General features: G+C 49.9%; 1 protein-coding gene across 9 annotated transcripts in view; it reads left to right on the forward strand.

The window, feature by feature from the left end:
• Positions 1 to 19,996, forward strand: part of znf385b (zinc finger protein 385B) — a 743,282-nt gene that overhangs the window by 187,986 nt on the left and 535,300 nt on the right. For 8 of the 9 annotated variants that reach the window (XM_038789277.1, XM_038789271.1, XM_038789275.1 and 5 more), the window contains one exon: positions 16,403 to 16,702. In XM_038789277.1, the coding sequence (XP_038645205.1) occupies positions 16,405 to 16,702 (298 nt within the window). In that variant the 5' untranslated portion in view covers positions 16,403 to 16,404. Of the gene's footprint in view, positions 1 to 3,507; positions 3,517 to 16,402; positions 16,703 to 19,996 lie in introns of those variants that run through there. The other variant, XM_038789276.1, reaches the window with a different exon arrangement.

A 19,996-nucleotide genomic window follows, 5' to 3' on the forward strand; every position in this document is an offset into this window, starting at 1 on the left:
GCCAACGGCTCGATTGCCAATGCAAACAACAAGGGGGACAGGGGGCAACCCTGCCTGGTCCCTCGGTAAAGCTGGAAGTACTCCGACCTCCTCCCATTCGTGGCCACACACGCCATCGGGGCCTCATATAGCAGCCTCACCCATCTAATAAACCCTTCACCAAATCCAAACCTCCCCAACACCCCCCACTCCACTCTATCGAAGGCCGTCTCTGCATCCAGCGCCACCACTATCTCAGCCTCCCCCTCAATCGCCGGCATCATGATGACATTCAACAACCTCCACACATTTGTGTTCAGCTGCCTTCCCTTAACAAAAGCTGTCCGGTCCTCGTGTACAACCCCTGGCACACAGTCCTCTATCCTGGTGGCCAGGATCTTTGTCAGCACCTTGGCGTCCGGATGGGGATGGTTTGGGAAGCCCTGAAGGCAGTGATTCGTGGGGAGCTGATATCCATCCGGGCACACAGGAAGAGGAGCGAGAGGAGTGAGAGGGATAGACTGGTGGGGATGATGCTGGAGGTAGATAGGAGGTACGCGGAGGCACCAGAGGCGGGATTGTTGGGGGAGAGGCGCAGCCTACAGGCTAAATTTGATTTGCTGACTACTAGAAAGGCGGAGGCACAGTGGAGGAAGGCACAAGGGGCAGTGTATGAACATGGTGAAAAGGTGAGTAGGATGCTGGCTCATGAGCTCCGCAAGCGGGATGCGGCTAGGGAAATTGCTGGAGTGAGAGATAAGAGTGGGAATGTGGTGCGGAAGGGGGTAGAGATGAATGAGGTCTTCAAGGACTTTTACGGGGAACTGTACCGGTCGGAGCCAACGGTGAAGAGGTGGGGAATGGAGAGGTTTCTCGGCGGGCTATCTTTCCCGAAGGTGCAGGAGGAGCAGGTGGAGGGGTTGGGGGCGGTGATTGAGCTGGAGGAGCTGGTTAAGGGGATCGGGCAGATGCAGTCAGGGAAGGCGCCGGGGCCGGATCGGTTCCCGGTGGAGTTTTATAAAAAGTTTGTGGACCTAGTGGGCCCCTTGCTGGTGCGCACACTTAATGAGGCGTGGGAAGGGGGGACTTTGCCCCCGACAAGTTTTGATGTCTTAGAGTTGAGTACAAAAATGAATGATCCCAAAGCGGAAGACATAATTAGAGCAAATAAAGCATTGGTCAAACTAAAAATGCAGGAGTGTGTTTTGAGGTTCCGGGTTTTAGGTGACCTTAGGCACTTGAAACTCATAGTTTATAGTGATGCGTCCTATGCAAATTTATGTGATGGGGTTTCAAGCGCAGGAGGTTTTATAATTTTCCTTTTGAAGAACAATGGTAAATGTTGCCCTCTTGTGTGGAAACAGAGAAAATAAGGAGAGTGGTCAAACGCACTTTGACTGCTGAGACGTTAAGCCTTGTGGAGGCGGTGGATATGGTCTTTTATATATCTCAGATATTGACAGAAATGTTGGGATTAGGGGATTTGGGTAATATACCTATTAAATGTCACATTGACAATAAATCCCTGTGGGAAAATGTGCACTCTACAAAAAAGTGTCAATGAAAAAAGATTGAGGATAGACATTGCAAGTTTGAAGCAGATGTTGGACAGAGGGGAAATAGCAAAAATTAAATGGGTTGACAGCTATCAATTGTCAGACCGTGTTTTACAGAAAGAGCGGCTAGCTCACAGAAACGTTTGGATATTGTTAATGAAGGGTGCCTGTTTCTGTGACTTTTTTCTTGCAAAATAAAATGAAAAAAGAAGTGGGGAAATTGCGTGTGTGTTTTTGAGTTTCTTTTAATTTTGTTTTCACCTAATTACTTTTTTTTTCTCCAAGGAAGGGGAAACTGTTAAGTAATGGGTTAAGAGACATTCCAATTAGTTGTCACATTTATGTTAAGTATCCAATAATTGACACTGATATGTAAAGCGGCTTCAGGTGGCCTTTGTGTCAGGTGATGTGATGTTAGAGTTTTGTGCAGAGTCTGTTGAAATAAATTAAAGGTGTTTGTGGAAAAGGAGCAGTCCCTTTGACTCTTTATACAACAGCAGCTAAACGTCTAACAGCATGGTCCCGCACGGCAGGACCTTGCAGGTAAGTCGGCGGGGGATCCAACCCTGGGTGGGGCCCCCACGGTGGCCTGGCCCGCAATTGGGGTCCACCGATTTGCTGGTGGGTCTGTGCCGTGGGGGCACTCCTTCCTTCCGCGCCAGCTCCTGTAGGGCTCCGCCATGGCTGGCCCGGAGAAGACACCCCCAGCCGATCTGCGCATGCGCGAGATCACGCCGGCCCTTCAGTGCATCCGTGAACTTGTGCAGTCCCTTCAGCGCCAGCTGGAGCGCCACCAACCCCTCTGGTGTCCACCTAGCCCCGGAAGTACAGATAATTCCGCACTTTCGGGGGCTGTTGACGCCAGAGTGGGTGGCACCGGTTCTCCTGCCGACGTGTGGTCTTAGTCCCCAGAAGGGAGAATCCCGCTGCTTATCTAGGCAACTACTGTTGATCTGATTTTTCTAGTTCATATGTAGATTAAAATCACTCTTGGTTATTGCTGTCCCTTCATCACAAGCACCTAATATTTCTTCTTGTATACTTTGTCCTACATTGTGGTTGTGGTTACGGGGTCTCTCCCACTAACAACTTTTATCTCCCTTACTTTTCCTTATCTTCACCAAACCGATTTCTACATCCTGATCTGATACAAGGTCATCTCTAACTATTGCAACAATGCCATCCTTGGTCCCCTCCTCCTTTACCTAGCTTCCTATTCTTCTTAAATTTCATATACCCTTCAATATTCAGGACCCAATCCCAATTGCTCTTGAAGTTAAATCTCACCATTATTCTTAGAATTCCCCCTATACCAAAAAAGGGTCGATATTCTAAATAGTGAACAAGGATTCTCACTCCCTGACTCCGAATGCAGGCTTCGGTGGGTGCTATTCATGTCAAATTATATTTTCAAGTTATCCCCTGGTATAATCCATACCTTCACCGAAGATTTTATCTACTTACCACTTAGTAGCATCGATGTCTTGGGTCCTGTATTGCTAAGTAAGTAAAGTAGACTTTAGGAATAACCACTTTTTCAGGTTAAGTTAAGTTATTTTATTATTATATTTTTTCTTTTAAAAGTTGCAAACACTTTCTTTACAGAAAGGTAAAAAGATCTTGCTTCTGGATCCTGCTGGTTGGTTGAAGGGACCTTCAGGCCCAACTTGACAATCAATCTTCTTTAAAGTCTGGTCTTCTTGAGATGTGTTCGCTGGTTAGCTCTGTTACTGTGTCTTGTCGATCCCATGTATTGAGCCATAAGAGCTGGATCTTCTAGCTATCTCTCAGCTGACTCTGACTCCTGTTTAAATTCTAGTCTTCCTTAGATGTATAGCTGTTTAAGTTCGGCTGCTTGTCTTGTCTTTCCCATGACCAAGCTGTGAAAGCTGAATATGCTTCTCTCCTCTCTCTGAGTTCTCCTCCCCTTGTCTTCTGGTTCTGCTCCCTGGGTTTATATTCTGCAGTTAATTTTCCAGTTGTCCCCAACTCATAACTTTGCCTTTGATTTTGACTTTAAATTATGTTTCTCATAGACAGGTTGTCTCCAATTTTCTTTAACTTACTTGATGTTAGTAGAATGTCACACTTAGAATTGAGACCAAATTCAACTGAACACCATCCATTCTTTCCAGCTGTTGACTTAGAGAGTTAATTTCAATGAAGGTGTGATACCTTTGCTTTTAACTGTGTGCTAAAATCCACTTAGTTATAACTTGAAAGACCTGCCTGTTTTAAACATTCGTCTCTTAATTCAGTTGAAACTCTCATCCATGCTTTTCCAGATACTTCCTAAGATACTTACATTCAATGAAGGTATGAGCCATTGTTTTAGCTTAATACAAGGATCCTGTGTGTTTGTTAAGCCTGCTTGTGAGAAATAATCTGCATTTTATAATCCTGCTCTTTTGTGGGATCTTTTCCTGTATCCTTTCATGTTTCTCTCAGACCAGATATTGCCAGACTTCCATGTTTCAAATGACACATTTTTATGTATTTTCAAGAACACTCTGTTCCTTTCTTTATTTTCTCTACTTCCCTAGTTATGCAATTCGCTAGAACGCTGGTCCCAGCAAGATTCAGGTGTAGACAGTACCAACAATACACTTTCCCTAGTACTGATGCTCGTGCCTCACAGACCTGAACCTACTTCTCATACCAGTCTTTGAGCCACATATGCAGCTCTCTGATTTTATGTACCCAATGCCAGTTTGCATGTGGCTCAGGAATAATACAGAAATTATAACTTTTATGGTTCTGCTTTTCAATTTAATGCCGATTTAATACTCTTTACGCAGAACCCTGGCAGCAGGCAAGCAAAACAGCCATCTGGACTCTCACTCTTTGCTGTGGGGAACAGTGCCATTCCCCCTCACTATACTGTCCCCTACTACCACAACCGTCCTTTTTGCTCCTTGCAGTTGAATGGCTGCCTGTACCATGGTGCCATGGTCAGTTTGCTCATCCACCCTGCAGCCCGCACTCTCATACAAACAATCTGAGAAAACCTCAAACCTATTAGACAATCGCAAAGGCTAACACTTCTGTACTCCTGCCTCTGCGTCACCTTACTTGCCTCATTTGCTGTCACACTCTCTTGTCCCTGACCATTGACCAAATCAGAAGACCTTATCCTAAGTGGTGTGACTGTCTCCTGGTACAAAGCATATACCCTCATATAGTATCTTACAAAAGCAATCAAGGCGAAATAATAATTACAAAAGATAGCTCGACCAAAGAGTGAGGAAAAACAAAACACATACAAACAAGGATCATGCTGCATATTTACATCTGCATGTTATGGCCCCCTCAGTAGATATGGGCCCCATTTTGCCTCAGTTTCCCTGCCTACTGTTGGCACCAGTGTCTATTTCCCCATATATTGCTGCTCCCCCTGATTCTCCATTTGTCCTTGGGCCTACCCCCTGCAGCTGTGCCCCTTGTGTCATGCGGTCTTTTTTGTGGGCATTTTCCCCCTTCCCCTCCCCATTCTTCCATCCCCTTCCCTTTCCTTTATGATCTGTGGCATGTCTGTTCTCCCCCCCCATTCCCCACTCTGTGGCTGTTGGCTACAAACAGGTCCTGGAACATGTTGGTGAATGTGTGGAAGCCCTCTTCCGACCCTTGGATGGTGAATTTGATTTTATTTGGGTGGTGTGGCTGATCACCAGCCACGCAGGATTCTTTGGGTGATTAGGGAGGCAAAGGCTAGGGCCCCCTTCCCCATGAAGAGTTCTGGCTGGTCTGATGCCCCAAAGGCTGCCACTTTTGGGCTTGGCTCCACCCTCACCCCACAACCTTGGACATTGCCTCAAAGAAGGCTTTCCAGAACCCGGTAAGCCTGGGGCAAGCCCAGAACATGTGGATGTGGTTGGCCCGGCCTCCCTGGCACTGTTCACATTTGGCCTCCACCTCCGGAAAGAACCTGCTCATTCGGGCTCTGGTTAGCGGCGCTCTGTGCACCACCTTCATCTGCATTAGGCTTAACCTTGGCATGTGGAAGTGGAGTTTGCCCTGTTCAGTGCCTCGCTCCAGCGTTTCCACTCTATTTATATCCCTCGTTCTTTTTCTCATTTTTCCCTTGTCTCACCCAGCGGGGATGAGTTCCCCCTCCCTAAGTTGCCCGCTTCCAACAGCTCCTCTGTCAGTGAGTGTCCCGGTGCCATGGGTATGTTGTTGTTACTTTACGGAGGAAGTTTTTGGTTTGTATGTATTGTAGTTCATTCCCTTTGGGCAGTTGAAACCTCTCCATCAGCTCATTTAGCGTCGCTAGTCAATCATCTATGTAAAAGTCCCCAACAGTCAGTGTCCCCCCTGTCCGTCCGTCCTGTCTCCACCTTTTAAAGGTGGTGTGCTCAGAGGCTGGTGTTGTGGGCCAAGCTTTAGAGAATCCCAAAGTGTATCATGGAGTTCACCTGACCCACAACTTTGAATAGACTGTGGTATGGGGAGCACACGGGCACTGAAATGGAAACGTTCTTTTTTTTAAAGCAAAAAAATGTTTATTCTATGAACTCAAGTTAACCTTTTTAAACAAACAGTGAATATCTTAGCAACCATTAATTCAAATACAACCCTAAAGACTACAACACTAAGTAACCATTTAAGCTGTTCTTTTAACATCCAAAAGACTTCACAATCCTTCAAACAGAGCACATTAAGTTTACATTCAATAATGAGACCGTTTACAATTCTGGGTTCATCAAATGATCCATAGATAGTCTTTGGATGGCAGAGAACAGCAATACATCTCTTTGTTTAAACTTCAGATGCAGGTCACTGAAAAACACGGACACACCCAAGCTTTTTCTCAAACTGAAACTAAGAAGCAGAAGTAGAGCTCAGCTCCACCCGCACTCTGACATCACTCCAGTAACATGAGCAGTTCAATTTCTTAAAGGTACATTTTAAAAACACACATTTCTTAAAGGTACTCTCACATGACACTGGGGAGAACCTGTGATTGCTGCAAATGGGGGCCATGGTGGACTTTTCAATCAAACCGAAGTGTTGCCGTAGCTGGTTCCTTGTCCGCACCGTGGTTATTGCCACTGGTCTTGTAGTGTGCTTGGCTGGCAGGGATGGGAGTTTTGTTGTTGTAAGGGCTCCTTCCATCCAGCCTCTGGTGAGGGGCAGCTTTGTGCATGGCTTGTTGGTCCCCCTCATTCGCGTTTGGCCAGCGTCTCTTCGCCTGGTGGGTCCGCCATCATGTTCGCTCGCTTCTCCTGGCTTCTGCTGCTTTTTGCCTCTTTCCGGCCTCTGGAACTGCTGTTGTTTGGTATCGCTCCTTGTGCTTCTATTGGAGAGGGTGATGGGATGCTTTTTCCCCGGTTCTTGCAGGCTATTTTGATTGAAAGAGTCTGCAGATCAGTCTCAAGCTCAATACCTCAGAGCCGAAGTTCCTTGAACTGCAAACACTTAACTGCAGACGTGTTTGCCTTGGATCAGGATGTTATCCAGGAGCTCCCACGTTCTGCAGCCTTGATGTGTCACCAGTGTTGCTAGTCTTAATGTGTTTTAAATAATTACTGAATTATCTTTTTCACTTATTTATGTTGCTTATTTATATATTTTATTAACTTGCCATCAATTTGTGTACTTTTTTAGACCTTGGAATAGAATGGAACTTATACACTTTGCAAATATTCACCAACAGCTAGCTGGTTTTCCTGCAGTAGATTAAGAACCAATTTCTACAGAGTGCGAAGGATAGATTGGGGAAAAAAAACTCATCATTCCCCCCATCACAAACTCATTAAAGAAAATACTTTTCAGAATCAAACACACGCACAAACCCCTAGTTCAATGTCTTCACTCTCTTCCCAGTCCATTATCCATCATGAACTCCATCACCTCTTCTGGCGTGCTGGAATAGTACTCCCGCTTTTGGAAAGTCACCCAGAGGTGATCTGGGTACAGTACTCCGAACTTCACCCCCCTTTTAAAGAGGGCAGCCTTGAACCAGCTCTCCTCTTAGCCATTTCTGCTCCCAGGTCCTGGTACAGCCGCAGCTCATTCCCTTCCCAGGTGCATTTCCTAGTCTGCTTAATCGGAGAATCTTCTCCTTATCCAGAAAACAGTGCAACCGCACCACAATCACCCTTGGCAGCTCGCCCGCCTGCAGCTTCCTCATTAGCGCCCTGTACGCTCGGTCGACCACCAGAGACTGGCCAAAGACTCCCGTCCCCATCAGCTTCTCCAACATTTTGGCCACGTACGTGTCGGGCTCCACATATTCGATGCCTTCGGGCTTCTGCACGATCCACAGATTTTGTCTTCTGGAGCAATTCTTCAGATCCTCCACGTTCTCCTTCAGGCTCTTTTCAGTCTTCCGTATCATTCCCACCTCAGCCACCAACGAGGCCAACTGTTCCTTATGCTCCCCCATCGCCTTCTCCACTTTCTGGATTGTTCAGCCCTTTGTTCCACTTTTTCTCGATCCCTGACTTAATTGGTTCCACCACCTTGCCAGGTCTTCCAGGGCCTCCTTCCTCAGCTGACAGAACTTCCCATTTAGGAACTCTGTGAGCTGCTCCGTTAACCATTGGGCGGATAGGGCAGCTCCCTTGCCCACCACCATCTTATCCTGTGGCGCACCACGAAGACTCTCCTGTTCAAGCAGCTCTTTTCTTCTTGCCCCACTCCTAGTTTGTAGATCCATGCACCAGCCACACCAGAGGAGCAAAACCTTCCACAGGCACTTCTGCACCTCTTGCACTCAAATACCTCATCCTTCAGGCGGGGAATAGATTGGAAAACTCCACCTTGAGCAGGAGCCACCAAACGTGCAACCCCTCACTCCATGGTTGCCACCGGACATCATTACTTCCAATATTTTTCTACACACTTGTATTCCTGCTTGCAAAGCGTTCCTGATCCTGGCTGAAGTCTAAGAGAAATTGTGGAGAGATTTAGAATTGTATTCCGAAGCATGTGGGACAATCTACAAACCTGGCAAATCGGTATACTATAAAATTGTAGGGATATGGATGCTATACTAAACCTGAGAATTACAAATTCTTGTTGAGGAACAATGGGCTGGATTCTCTATTTCTGGGACTATGTCCCCACACCATCGTAAAAACTGTGACCATTCATGCCAGAAAAACCAGTGAAACTAGCAGCTTTTGCTACAGGCATGAACCCCTGCACTTACGGGTCAGAGGCTGCCCATGCGCACAGCGCCGGCCTCCAGCGGACGCAACGTGCTCCATGGCAGACTCAGATCGTGGAGCTGGACCCTCCAACTAGTGTGCCGGATCGGCTGCACGGCCAACCCGGCACCTTAGCGTGGTGCTGTATAAGGACCCCCCCCCCTTCCCTGCCCTCCGATCGGCCCGCCCCCGACCATGGCGGCTGCGCTAGTATCCCGACCGGCAGGACCACGTTAGATCCACGCCGTCAGGACTTTGGCCAGTCGGGAGCGTAGAATGACGGGGCAGGCCTCCAGCAATGGACGCAGGTAGGCCCAGTCTGCCACTTTTTGGGGCATGGAGAATCAGGGAACCGGCGCCGGTCCTTATTCCATGCGTGGAAGTGGATTATCCGCCCCGGCGCCGGGCGTGATTTCAATGTCTGGGTGCGGAGAACCCAGCCCTAACTTCTTGGCAAAAAGGACAGTCACTAATTTAGAATGCAGACTAAAAAGTTGAATTGGACAACAAAGATTAATACTTAAAATTGAGGCATGGCGCGATACACAAGTTCAAGGACCCCGGGACCTCTGGTACCAATTGTTACTGCTCATTCTTTCTTCCTGTAAAAGCCCCATTTCACCCAGTTGCATTCACATTACCTCCTGACATCAGCAGTTTCTAATAGGGGCCACCATATTCAGCAGCTGGATGCCTGAATTTTCTTATCGGTCTGAGTAGTATTAATACTGCCCAATCCAGAATAGCTACCTCAGCCCAAACTGAGAGGAAAAAAAAGTAGGATTTTCTTCATTTCTTAACTTTTATGTCGCAGGAAAAGATTTATATGGTTTCTTGTACCTTATCAAGTATAAGCATTCTGGAGAGTGTTGATTAGTAAAATCTCGAACGATGTTTGATTTTTCTATGTGGATGATTTTTTTCTCATGCTAATTTGATTGTAAATCCATGGCCTGCTTAATTTTACATGTAGCAGCAATTTTACATGGTAATTGGACATTTAGGGCGTGATTCTCCCAGCCCAGCGCTGGGCTGGAGAATCGGCGCAACCACACCATGCTCCCCGATGCCGGCGCGTGATTCTCCGAGGTGCGGAGAATCAGCGCCATTTGCGCTGGCGCGTTTGGCGCTGCCAGTCTTGGGCCGCTGTCCGCAGCCAGGCCAACGATTCTCCGGCCCGGATGGGCCGAGCGGCCGCGCGGAAATGGCAGAGTCCCGCCGGCGCTGTTCACTCCTGGTCGCTAGCGGCGGGAACTCTGCGCGAAGGATCGGGGGGCAGCCTGTGGGGCGGGAAAAAGCGCTCCTTCACCGGGGGGGGCCCTCCGATGGCGTCTGGCCTGCGATCGGGGCTCACCGATCGGTGGGCTGACCTCTACCCGCCCCGGGCCTACTTTGTTCTGCTTCCAGCCCCAGAACCCCTGCGCCATGTTGCGTCGGGCCCAGAGCGTTCCGTGAGTCTAACGCGCATGCGTTGGTTGGCGCTTCGCCATTGCGCATGCGCGGGTTGGTGCCGTCCCCAGTCCGCATCAGGATGTAAGGCTCCACACCACTCCAGCACCGTGCTAGCCCCTACTGCCCAGGCCCATTTCGAGCCGCGGACACTTAGTCTCGTGATCGGTGAATCGCGCCTTTAGTTTATGTACATAAGTTTTGCATTTAGTTGATATAAAAACTATTCTGACTTGGACTTTTCTGTCGCTGCCAAAGGAAAAGTGCTTGCTGTTCATCTAGCTGATGGTTGTGTGGAGTTTCCTTGGGCTTGTCAACGGAAATTTCCTCCAATTTGGTATCTGTTGCAGTGCATCACTCCCTGTGGCCTGATCCATGAGATGGGAAAGAATCCTCAATCTCTAAGCCAGGACGTATAAGGCAAGAATTATGAATTAAATTTAAAGGGTGCACAGAAAGCACAATGACAATTGGGAAATATAATTAAGAAAGAGGATGAACAGAGAGGGATAAAAGAGGAAGGAAAAGTGGGGAGGGGGGGCGGGAAATATCTCCAGCACTAATTTCTTTAGAGACTGCTAAATGCATCATTTTTACTCGGGAATTGATTAGTCGGCACCCCCACATTCACTTTGTTGCTTCTGTTTCACTGCTAAACTCATCACTCAAGGGTTGCAACAGTGCACCCTATTTAGCTGCAGGGTATCTCTGGTAGCAAGTGTCAGATTCCTGTGTTTAGTTGTGGTTGTGCATGCAAATGCTCAAAATTGCTGTCCAGTTAATCATGTATAGACTTCCGGTGGCGGCAATGCGGAGCTAAGCCGCACGTTCGGCAGCTCCCACTGAAAACGGACTTTGGGGCTCTTTTCAGGGCACCCAACGGAACTTTGTCGGCAAATCCCGATGTGGGAAGAGGACAGGAGTCGACCCCTATGGTCCTATGGTCCGGACCAGGAGTGGGGTAAGAAGAAGATCGGTGGAAGCACCCTTGGAAAAGCGGGGGAAGAAAAACAAAATGGCAGCCGGAGGAGTGGCGGCAGTGGGCGCAGGAGCAGCAGGCGACTCTGCTGCGCTGCTTCCAGGAGCTGAAGGTGGAGCTGCTGGAGTCGTTGAAGGTTACCACCAGAGAGCTGATGGAGGCTCAGACAGTCCAGGGGGCTGCGATCCGGGAGCTGCAGCAGCAAGCCTCCGACAGGGAGGATGATGCCGTGGCCGTCGCGGGGAAGGTGGAGATGCACGAAGCGCTGCATAAAAGGTGGCAGAGCGATTCGAGGAGCTGGACAACCGGTCGAGGCAGAAGAATTTGCGGATCCTGGGCCTCACGGAGGGGCTGGAGGGGTCGGACCTGGCGGCCTATGTGGTTGTTATGTTGAACTCGCTGATGGGGGCTGGGTCCTTCCATGGGCCCCTGGAGTTAGAGGGGGCCCACAGAATTCTGGCTAGGAGGCCCAGGCCGAACGAGCCGCCAAGGGCGGTGTTGGTGCGGTTTCATCGGTTCGTGGATCGTGAGTGTGTGCTCCGGTGGGCCAAAAAGGAGCGGAGCAGCAAGAGGGAGAACACGGAGGTGCGGATCTTCCAGGACTGGACTGCGGAGGTGGCGAAGCGGAGGGCCAGGTTTAACCGGACGAAGGCGGTGCTCCACAGACGGGGCGTGAAGTTTGGCATGTTGCAGCCGGCGCGTCTGTGGGTTACATATAAGGGTCGGCACCATTATTTTGAGTCCCCGGAGGAGGCGTGGGCCTTTGTGCAGGCCGAGAAACTGGACTCAAACTGAGGGTCTAAGATAGGAGATGTTGTATAATACTGTACTTGTATTTGCTCGGTTTAATGTAAGATGTGGATTGGCCTTAGGGTGGGTGGGGTGATGTCATGTCTTTTTTGTGTGGGTTTTTCTGTATGGGTCTGGTGGACGGGTTCGGGCAGGGGGGTAAACGGGGAGTTCGGAGAGCTGGTGATGGGGGACTGACAATGGGAGTTGCCCTAGAGGAGGTGGGGCTGGGCAGGGCGAAAGTGCGGGCTTTTCTCGGACTTCCCGCACTGGGAGATGGTGGGGGCGGAGTCGGGGCTGAGAAGCGCGGGCCATTGCTGGCTGTTTCCTTTTCCCGCGCAAGAGCGGCGGGGGGGAGGAGGACCCGCTGATGGGCACGATGGAGGAGGGGTAGTCCCACGTGGGAAGGAGTCAGAGGTAGGGCGGGAGTCGCTTGTGTCAGCAGAAGTTAGCTGGCTCACGGGAGTGCTATGGAGGGAGGTCATTATGTCTGAAGGAGGGGTCCTAGCCTTGGGGGGGGGGGGGGGGTGCTACCGGGTTGCTGCTGAAATGGTCAGGAAGGAGCTGGAGGATGCAGGGGGTGCTGGGAGGGGGGGGGGGGGGGGGGGTTGCCGCTGTGGGAAACTGGCAGAGCGTGGGACGCTGGCCAGTGGTGGGCAAGGGTAGGGTTATGGCTAATCGGCAGGGGAGGGGGGCAGGGAGCCCTCTGATCCGGCTGATAATGTGAGGGGGCTGAATGGGCCAATCAAACGGGCCCGGGTGTTTGCGCACCTGAAGGGGCTGAAGGCGGATGTGGCCATGCTCCAGGAGACACTCCTGAGAGTGGTGGACCAGGTTTGGCTGAGGAAGGGATGGGTGGGTCAAGTATTTCACTCAGGGCTGGATGAGAAGAGCCGGGGGGTGGCGATCCTGGTGGGGAAGAAGGTGACGTTTGAGGCGTTAAATGTGGTGGCTGACAGTGGTGGGAGGTATGTGATGGTGAGTGGTAAGCTGCAGGGGGAGCGGGTGGTGTTTACGCCCCAAATTGGGACGATGTGGGGTTTATGTGGCGTATGTTGGGCCGCATTCCAGACCTGGAGGTGGGAGGCCTGATCATGGGGGGGGGACTTCAACATGGTACTGGCTCCCCCATTGGATCGATCCAAGTCCCGGACGGGTAGGAGGCCGGCGGTGGCTAAGGTACTGAGGGGATTTATGGATCAGATGGGGGGGTGGATCCCTGGAGGTTTGCGAGGCCGAGGGCCAGGGAGTACTCGTTTTTCTCCCACGTGCATAAGGCCTATTCGAGGATTGATTTTTTTTTTTGTCCTGAGCAGGGGGCTGGTTTCGAGGGTGGAGGATGTGGAATACTCCGCCATTGCCATTTCAGATCATGCCCCACACTGGGTGGACCTCAGGCTGGGGGAAGAGAGGGACCAACGTCCGCTCTGGCGCTTGGAGGTGGGGCTGCTGGCAGACGAGGAGGTGGCCGAGAGGGTTCGGGGGTGTATCGAGAGGTACCTTGAGGCCAACGACAACGGGGAGGTCCGAGTGGGGACGGTCTGGGAGGAATTGAAGGCGGTGACTAGAGGGGAATTGATTTCCATCCGAACCCATAGGAAGAGGGGGGAGCAGAGGGAGAGGGAGAGACTGATAGGGGAGATGGTGAGGGTGGATAGGAGATATGCGGAGGCTCCGGAGGAGGGATTGCTGGGGGAGAGGCGTAGCCTTCAGGCCAGGTTTTACATATTGACTACCAGAAAGGCGGAAGCTCAGTGGAGGAAAGCACAGGGGGCGGTGTATGAATACGGGGAGAAGGCGAGCAGGATGCTGGCACACCAGCTCCGAAGGCGGGACGCGGCCAGGGAGATTGGGGGAGTGACGGATAGAGCTGGGAATGTGGTGCGGAGGGGGGTAGATGTTAATGGGGTCTTCAGGGACTTCTCTGGGGAACTGTACCGGTCGGAACCCCCGGTGGAGGGGGGTGGAATGGGGCGCTTCTTGGACAAGCTGCGATTTCCGAGGGTAGAGGAGGAGAAGGTGGAAGGACTGGGGGCACCGATCGAGCTGGAGGAGGTGGTGAAAGGGATAGGGAGCATGTAGTCGGGGTAGTGACTGGGGCCGGATGGGTTCCCGGCAGAATTTTATAAAAGGTATGTGGACCTGTTGAGCCCCCTGTTGGTCCGAACCTTCAACGAGGCAAGGAAGGGGGGGGGGGGGGGGGGGCGGCTTTGCCCCCAACTATGTCACAGGCGCTGATTTCCTTGATCCTGAAGCGGGACAAGGATCCTCTGCAGTGCAGGTCACATAGGCCAATTTCGCTGCTAAATGACGACGCCAAGCTGCTGGCAAGGATCCTAGCCACAAGAATAGAGGATTGCGTGCCGGGGGTCATTCATGAGGACCAGACCGGGTTTGTGAAGGGAAGGCAGTTGAATACGAACGTACGAAGGCTCCTCAACGTTATTATGATGCCGGCTGTGGAAGGGAAGGTGGCGATAGTGGTGGCATTAGATGCGGAGAAGGCCTTTGATAGGGTTGAGTGGGCATATCTGTGGGAAGTGTTGGAGAGGTTTGGGTTTGGGGAGGGGTTTATCCGGTGGGTGAGGCTGCTCTACGAGGCCCCGATGGCGGGTGTAGCCACAAATAGGAGGAGGTCGGAGTACTTTCGGCTGTACTGGGTGACGAGACAGGGGTGCCCCCTGTCCCCCTTGCTCTTCGCATTGGCGATTGAGCCCCTGGCCATGGTGTTGAGGGAGTCAGGGAACTGGAGGGGCCTGGTGCGGGGTGGGGAGGAGCATCGAGTGTCGCTTTATGCGGACGACCTGTTGCTGTATGTGGCGGACCCGGTTGGGGGGGGGGGGGGGGGGGGGGGGGGGATGCCGGAGGTGATGAGGATTCATAGTGAATTTGGGGGTTTCTCTGGGTATAAGTTGAAAGTGGGCAAGAGCGAGTTGTTCGTGGAGCATCCGGGGGATCAGGAGGAGGGGATTGGTAGGCTCCCACTGAAGCAGGTAGGGAAGAGCTTCAGGTACCTAGGTGTCCAGGTGGCTGGGAGTTGGGGGGCCCTGCACAAGCTCAACCTCACAAGGTTGGTGGAGCAGATGGACGAGTTCAAGAGGTGGGATATGTTACCGCTGTCACTGGCGGGGAGGGTGCAGTCCGTTAAGATGACGGTGCTCCCGAGGTTCTTGTTCCTGTTCCAGTGCCTCCCCATCCTTATCCCGAAGGCCTTTTTTAGGAGGGTCAACGGGAGTATTACGGGATTTGTGTGGGCACATGGGACTCCGAGGGTGGGAAGAGTGTTCCTGGAACGGGGCAGGGATGGGGGGGCTGGCGTTGCCCAACCTCTGTGGGTACTATTGGGCTGCCAATGCAGCGATGGTGCGAAAGTGGGTAATGGACGAGGAAGGGGCAGCATGGAAGAGGATGGAGGTGGCATCATGTGTGGGCACGAGCCTGGAGGCGCTGGTAACGGCGCCGTTGCCGCTCCCTCCAATGAGGTATACCACTAGCCCGGTGGTGGTGGCTACCCTCAAAATTTGGGGACAATGGAGATGGCATAGGGGAGAAGTGGGGGGCTCGATGGAGGCCCCGATACGGGGGAACCATCGGTTTGTCCCGGGGAGCATTGATTGCGGATTTCTGGGCTGGTACAGGGTAGGGGTTAGGAGGTCGAGGGACCTGTTTGTGGAGGGGAGGTTTGCGAGCTTGGGAGAGTTAGAGGGGAAGTTTGGGCTCCCCCGGGGAACACGTTTAGGTACATGCAGGTGAGGGTGTTTGCCAGGCGGCAGGTGGAGGGGTTCCCCTTGCTATCCCCACGTGGGGTGCGGGACAGGGTGCTCTCGGGGGTGTGGGTTGGAGGAGGGAGGATTTCAGACATATACCGGGTGATGCAGGAGGTAGACGAGGCCTCGGTGGAGGAACTGAAGGGTAAATGGGAAGAGGAGCTGGGTGAGGAGATTGAGGATGGGACGTGGGCGGATGCCCTGGAGAGAGTGAATTCCTCCTCTTCCTGTGCGAGGCTTAGTCTCATACAGTTCAAGGTGCTGCATAGGGCCCACATGACTGGGACGAGGATGAGTAGGTTTTTCGGAGAAGAGGCTGGGGCCGGATGGGTTTCCGGCGGGGGGTTCGGTGGGAGGGAGAACTGTGTACATGGATTTGTGGGATGTGGCGGGTGTTATCTCTTTCCCTTTTGTTGTTTGGGTGTTCTTTTGTTTTTTCTTTTCTTTGTAGTTGCTTTTGAAGTTGGGTGGGTGTTGTTCTTGGTTTTTTTCGTGGTTGGTTTGTTAATATTGTTGTGATGTTTATATTTTGTAAAAATTTCAATAAAGATTATTTTTTTAAAAAGTTAATCATGTAATGGCAATTACCCCAAAATCCAGGTTATTGTGTTTAATAGTACACCTTATATTGTTAACCATATTCGTTTTCTTTTAAATTCAAAAAATTCAAATAAGAATTAGAATTATATGATCTGATTCTCTAAATGTCTTGTGTTTAAATTGTTGCAGGTATGAAGCGACCGCTGAGTCCTGAACATATTGCTGAAGATGTCACGATGAATTCAGCAGACATTTACACTTGCAGTGATGGGAAGATACTAAGTAGTGAATACCTGGACTATCAGTTGAACAAAGAGCAGAGAAAAATAGGACGAGCATTGTGCGAAGTATGTAACATCCAGCTGAACTCGGCAGCACAAGCTGAGATTCATTATAATGGGAGGTCTCACTTGAAGAGGATGAAACAATTCAATGGCCATATTCCAGTTACTTCAGCACCGAACACCATTATTACCACCAGCAGTACAGGTATGTGGAATTGTTTAATACAAATTGTCAACATTGTGCTTGAAATAATTCTCATAGTGTTAGTTAGTTTATTCATTGGCAGTTTCTGTACTATTTAGTCAAATTTGACCCATTGTTCAGTTGGTTATTTCTGAGTTCATAAGTGGAAGTAAAAATATATTCAATCTGTATATATTTTCTCCATTTTAATCTTGGCTGTTGGGCCTGTGGCTGTGCAGATAGTTCACCTCGTAAATTAGATACTTCTACAAACTGTTTTTGAATTGCCCTTTTATCTAGCATGGGCTGGTTGAGATTGAATGGTGGTGGTAATCTTCAGTTCAGCACTGGTGTGTAACAGTGCCAGGCAATTCTAAGAAGAATCGGCCAGTTTTTCTTTCTTTTCAAATCAGTAGGTCCCCTTAGCTGTGTGCAGGCCCGGAGCCCAGCTAGGCAGACCACCTCCTGCTGACATCAGCATGCTGACCCTAGGAGCAGATTCTTTAAAAAAAAATAGATGGAATCTTCTCTCCAGAAGAAGCGGCAGAGAGCAAGTCACGTGCCCAGTATACTGATGTCACATGCTCTGGGTGTGAGAGAGATTCTTTGTTTTGTAGCTGCCAGCAGTGCTGGTATGAGCTCCAGGGCCTCTGGTGAATAACCCATGAAGAAGAAGCTGAAAACAGGAACAAACCAGTATCAAGAAGATTTCCTGAGTTTGGGTCTATTAACTGCCACTGTGAATCCAGATACAGCGTTCATGTGTGTTATATGCAGGGAAGTACTGGCAAATGAAATATTAAAACCCTCAAAACTTCAAAGGCATTTCAACATTAAGCATGGCGAGTTCGAAGACAAATCTCTTGAATGTTTTCGACGGATGCAGTGGGATCTTAAATCATCAGCTGAAGTCATTTGCAGAATTGAATGACAAAGCAAGTGAGATCATGAGGACCAAGTGGGCTCATTGTCACATTAAAGGTAAGTGAAAATGGTGGGTCGCGAAGGTGGGCTGGCCGGTTGGTTAAAAATGGATCCTGGGCAAAAAAGTTTGAAAGACACTGCTCTAAGGACCTCCTTAACTGCAATGATTGACCGCCTGTGATCCCTTTCCTTTGCCAGACATGGTGAGTTTGTTCTCCGGCCTCTGTTGAGCTGTCTCACAATAGCTCCTTGGTGCCATGCTCATTTTATTTCTGTGAATGATGGGGCCAGCATTGGACGCTCTTCTGAATTTGATCCTTGCATCTATATAGTGCTAAGATGTGGGACTGGTTCCAGCCGAATCTGAGCTGAAACTTCAGGCTTTAATGACGAACATTGAATCCAGTTGAAAAGTGAGGAAAACATGAATGTTAAATTTTCTGAATAAAAATCAAGAAGTGGTGGAAATTTCAATTTACAACCAAAGTTAGAACATAGAACGTAGAACATTACAGCGCAGTACGGGCCCTTCGACCCTCGATGTTGCGCCGACCCGTGAAACCATCTGAAGCCTATCTGACCTACACTATTCCATTTTCATCCATATGTCTATCCAGTGACCACTTAAATGCCCTTAAATTTGGTGAGTCTACTACTGTTGTAGGCAGGGCGTTCTACACCCCTACTACTCTCTGAGTAAAGAAACTGCCTCTGACATCTGTCCTATATCTACCACCTCTCAATTTGAAGCTATGTCCCCTCGTGTTGGTCATCACCATCTGAGGAAAAAGACTCTCACTGTCCACCCTATCTAACCCTCTGACTATCTTATATGTCTCTATTAAGTCACCTCTCAGCCTTCTCCTCTCTAACAAAAACAACCTCAAGTCCCTGAACCTTTCCTCGTAAGACCTTCCCTCCATACCAGGCAACATCCTAGTAAATCTCCTCTGAACCCTTTCCAAAGCTTCCACATCCTTCCCATAATGTGGTGACTAGAACTGCACGCAGTACTCCAGTTGCGGCCGCACCAGAGTTTTGTACAGCTGCAGCAGGACCTCGTGGCTCCGAAACTCAATCCCCCTACTGATAAAGGCTAGCACACCATATGACTTCTTAACAGCCGTATTAACCTGGGTGGCAACTTTCAGTGATTTATGTACCTGGATGCCGAGATCTCTCTGTTCATCTACACTACCAAGAATCATGCCATTAGCCCAGTATTCTGCATTCCTGTTACTCCTTCCAAAGTGAACCACCTCACTCTTTTCCGCATTAAAGTCCATCTGCCACCTCTCAGCCCAGCTCTGCAGCTTATCTATGTCCCTCTGTAACCTATAACATCCTTCAGCACTATCCACAACTCAACCGACCTTCGTGTCATCTGCAAATTTACTAACCCATCCTTCTACACCCTCTTCCAGGTCATTTATAAAAATGACAAACAGCAGTGGCCGCAAAACAGATCTTTGATGTACACCACTAGTAACTGAACTCCAGGATGAACATTTGCCATCAACCACCACCCTCTGTCTTCTTTCAGCTAGCCAATTACTGATCCAAACCGCTAACTCACCTTCAATCCCATACTTCCGTATTTTCCGTAATAGCCTACCATGGGAACCTTATCAAACGCCTTACTGAAATCCATATACACCACATCAACCGATTTACCCTCATCCACCTGTTTGGTCACCTTCTCAAAAAACTCAATAAGGTTTGTGAGGCATGACCTACCCTTCACAAAACCGTGTTGACTATCGCTAATCAACTTGTTCTTTTCAAAATGATTATAAACCCTATCTCTTATAACCTTTTCCAACATTTTACCCACAACCGAAGTAAGGCTCACAGGTCTATAATTACCAGGGTTGTCTCTACTCCCCTTCTTGAACAAGGGGACAACATTTGCTATCCTCCAGTCTTCCGGCACTATTCCTGTCGACAAAGACGACATAAAGATCAAGGACAAAGGCTCTGCAATCTCCTCCCTGGCTTCCCAGAGAATCCTAGGATAAATCCCATCTGGCCCAGGGGACTTATCTATTTTTACATGTTCGATCAACCTTGCCTCTTGCTTTTAAAGGGGGAAGACCTCTTACTGTTGTAACTTTTTAAAAACTAAATAATTTCATATTCGATAGATGGTGGGCGAAATTCTCCGCAACGGCCGTCGCCGGCGTGAAACCCGGAGTGTTTCACGATGGCGTCTGAGGCCGCTCCACGCCCCCTATTCTCCCCCCCCCCCCGGGGGCTAGGAGCGGCGTTGCGGAAAACTCAGCCGCCGGGCCTTGATGCTTGCGTCAAGGCGGCGTGCCAAGAATGACGCGGCCGGCGGCGCCTAAGTGACGTCAGCCGCGCATGCGCAGCTTGGCTGGCGCCAACCCGCGC

This window comes from Scyliorhinus canicula, chromosome 2 (assembly GCF_902713615.1).
Source record: "Scyliorhinus canicula chromosome 2, sScyCan1.1, whole genome shotgun sequence".
Classification (NCBI taxonomy): Eukaryota; Metazoa; Chordata; class Chondrichthyes; order Carcharhiniformes; family Scyliorhinidae; genus Scyliorhinus; species Scyliorhinus canicula.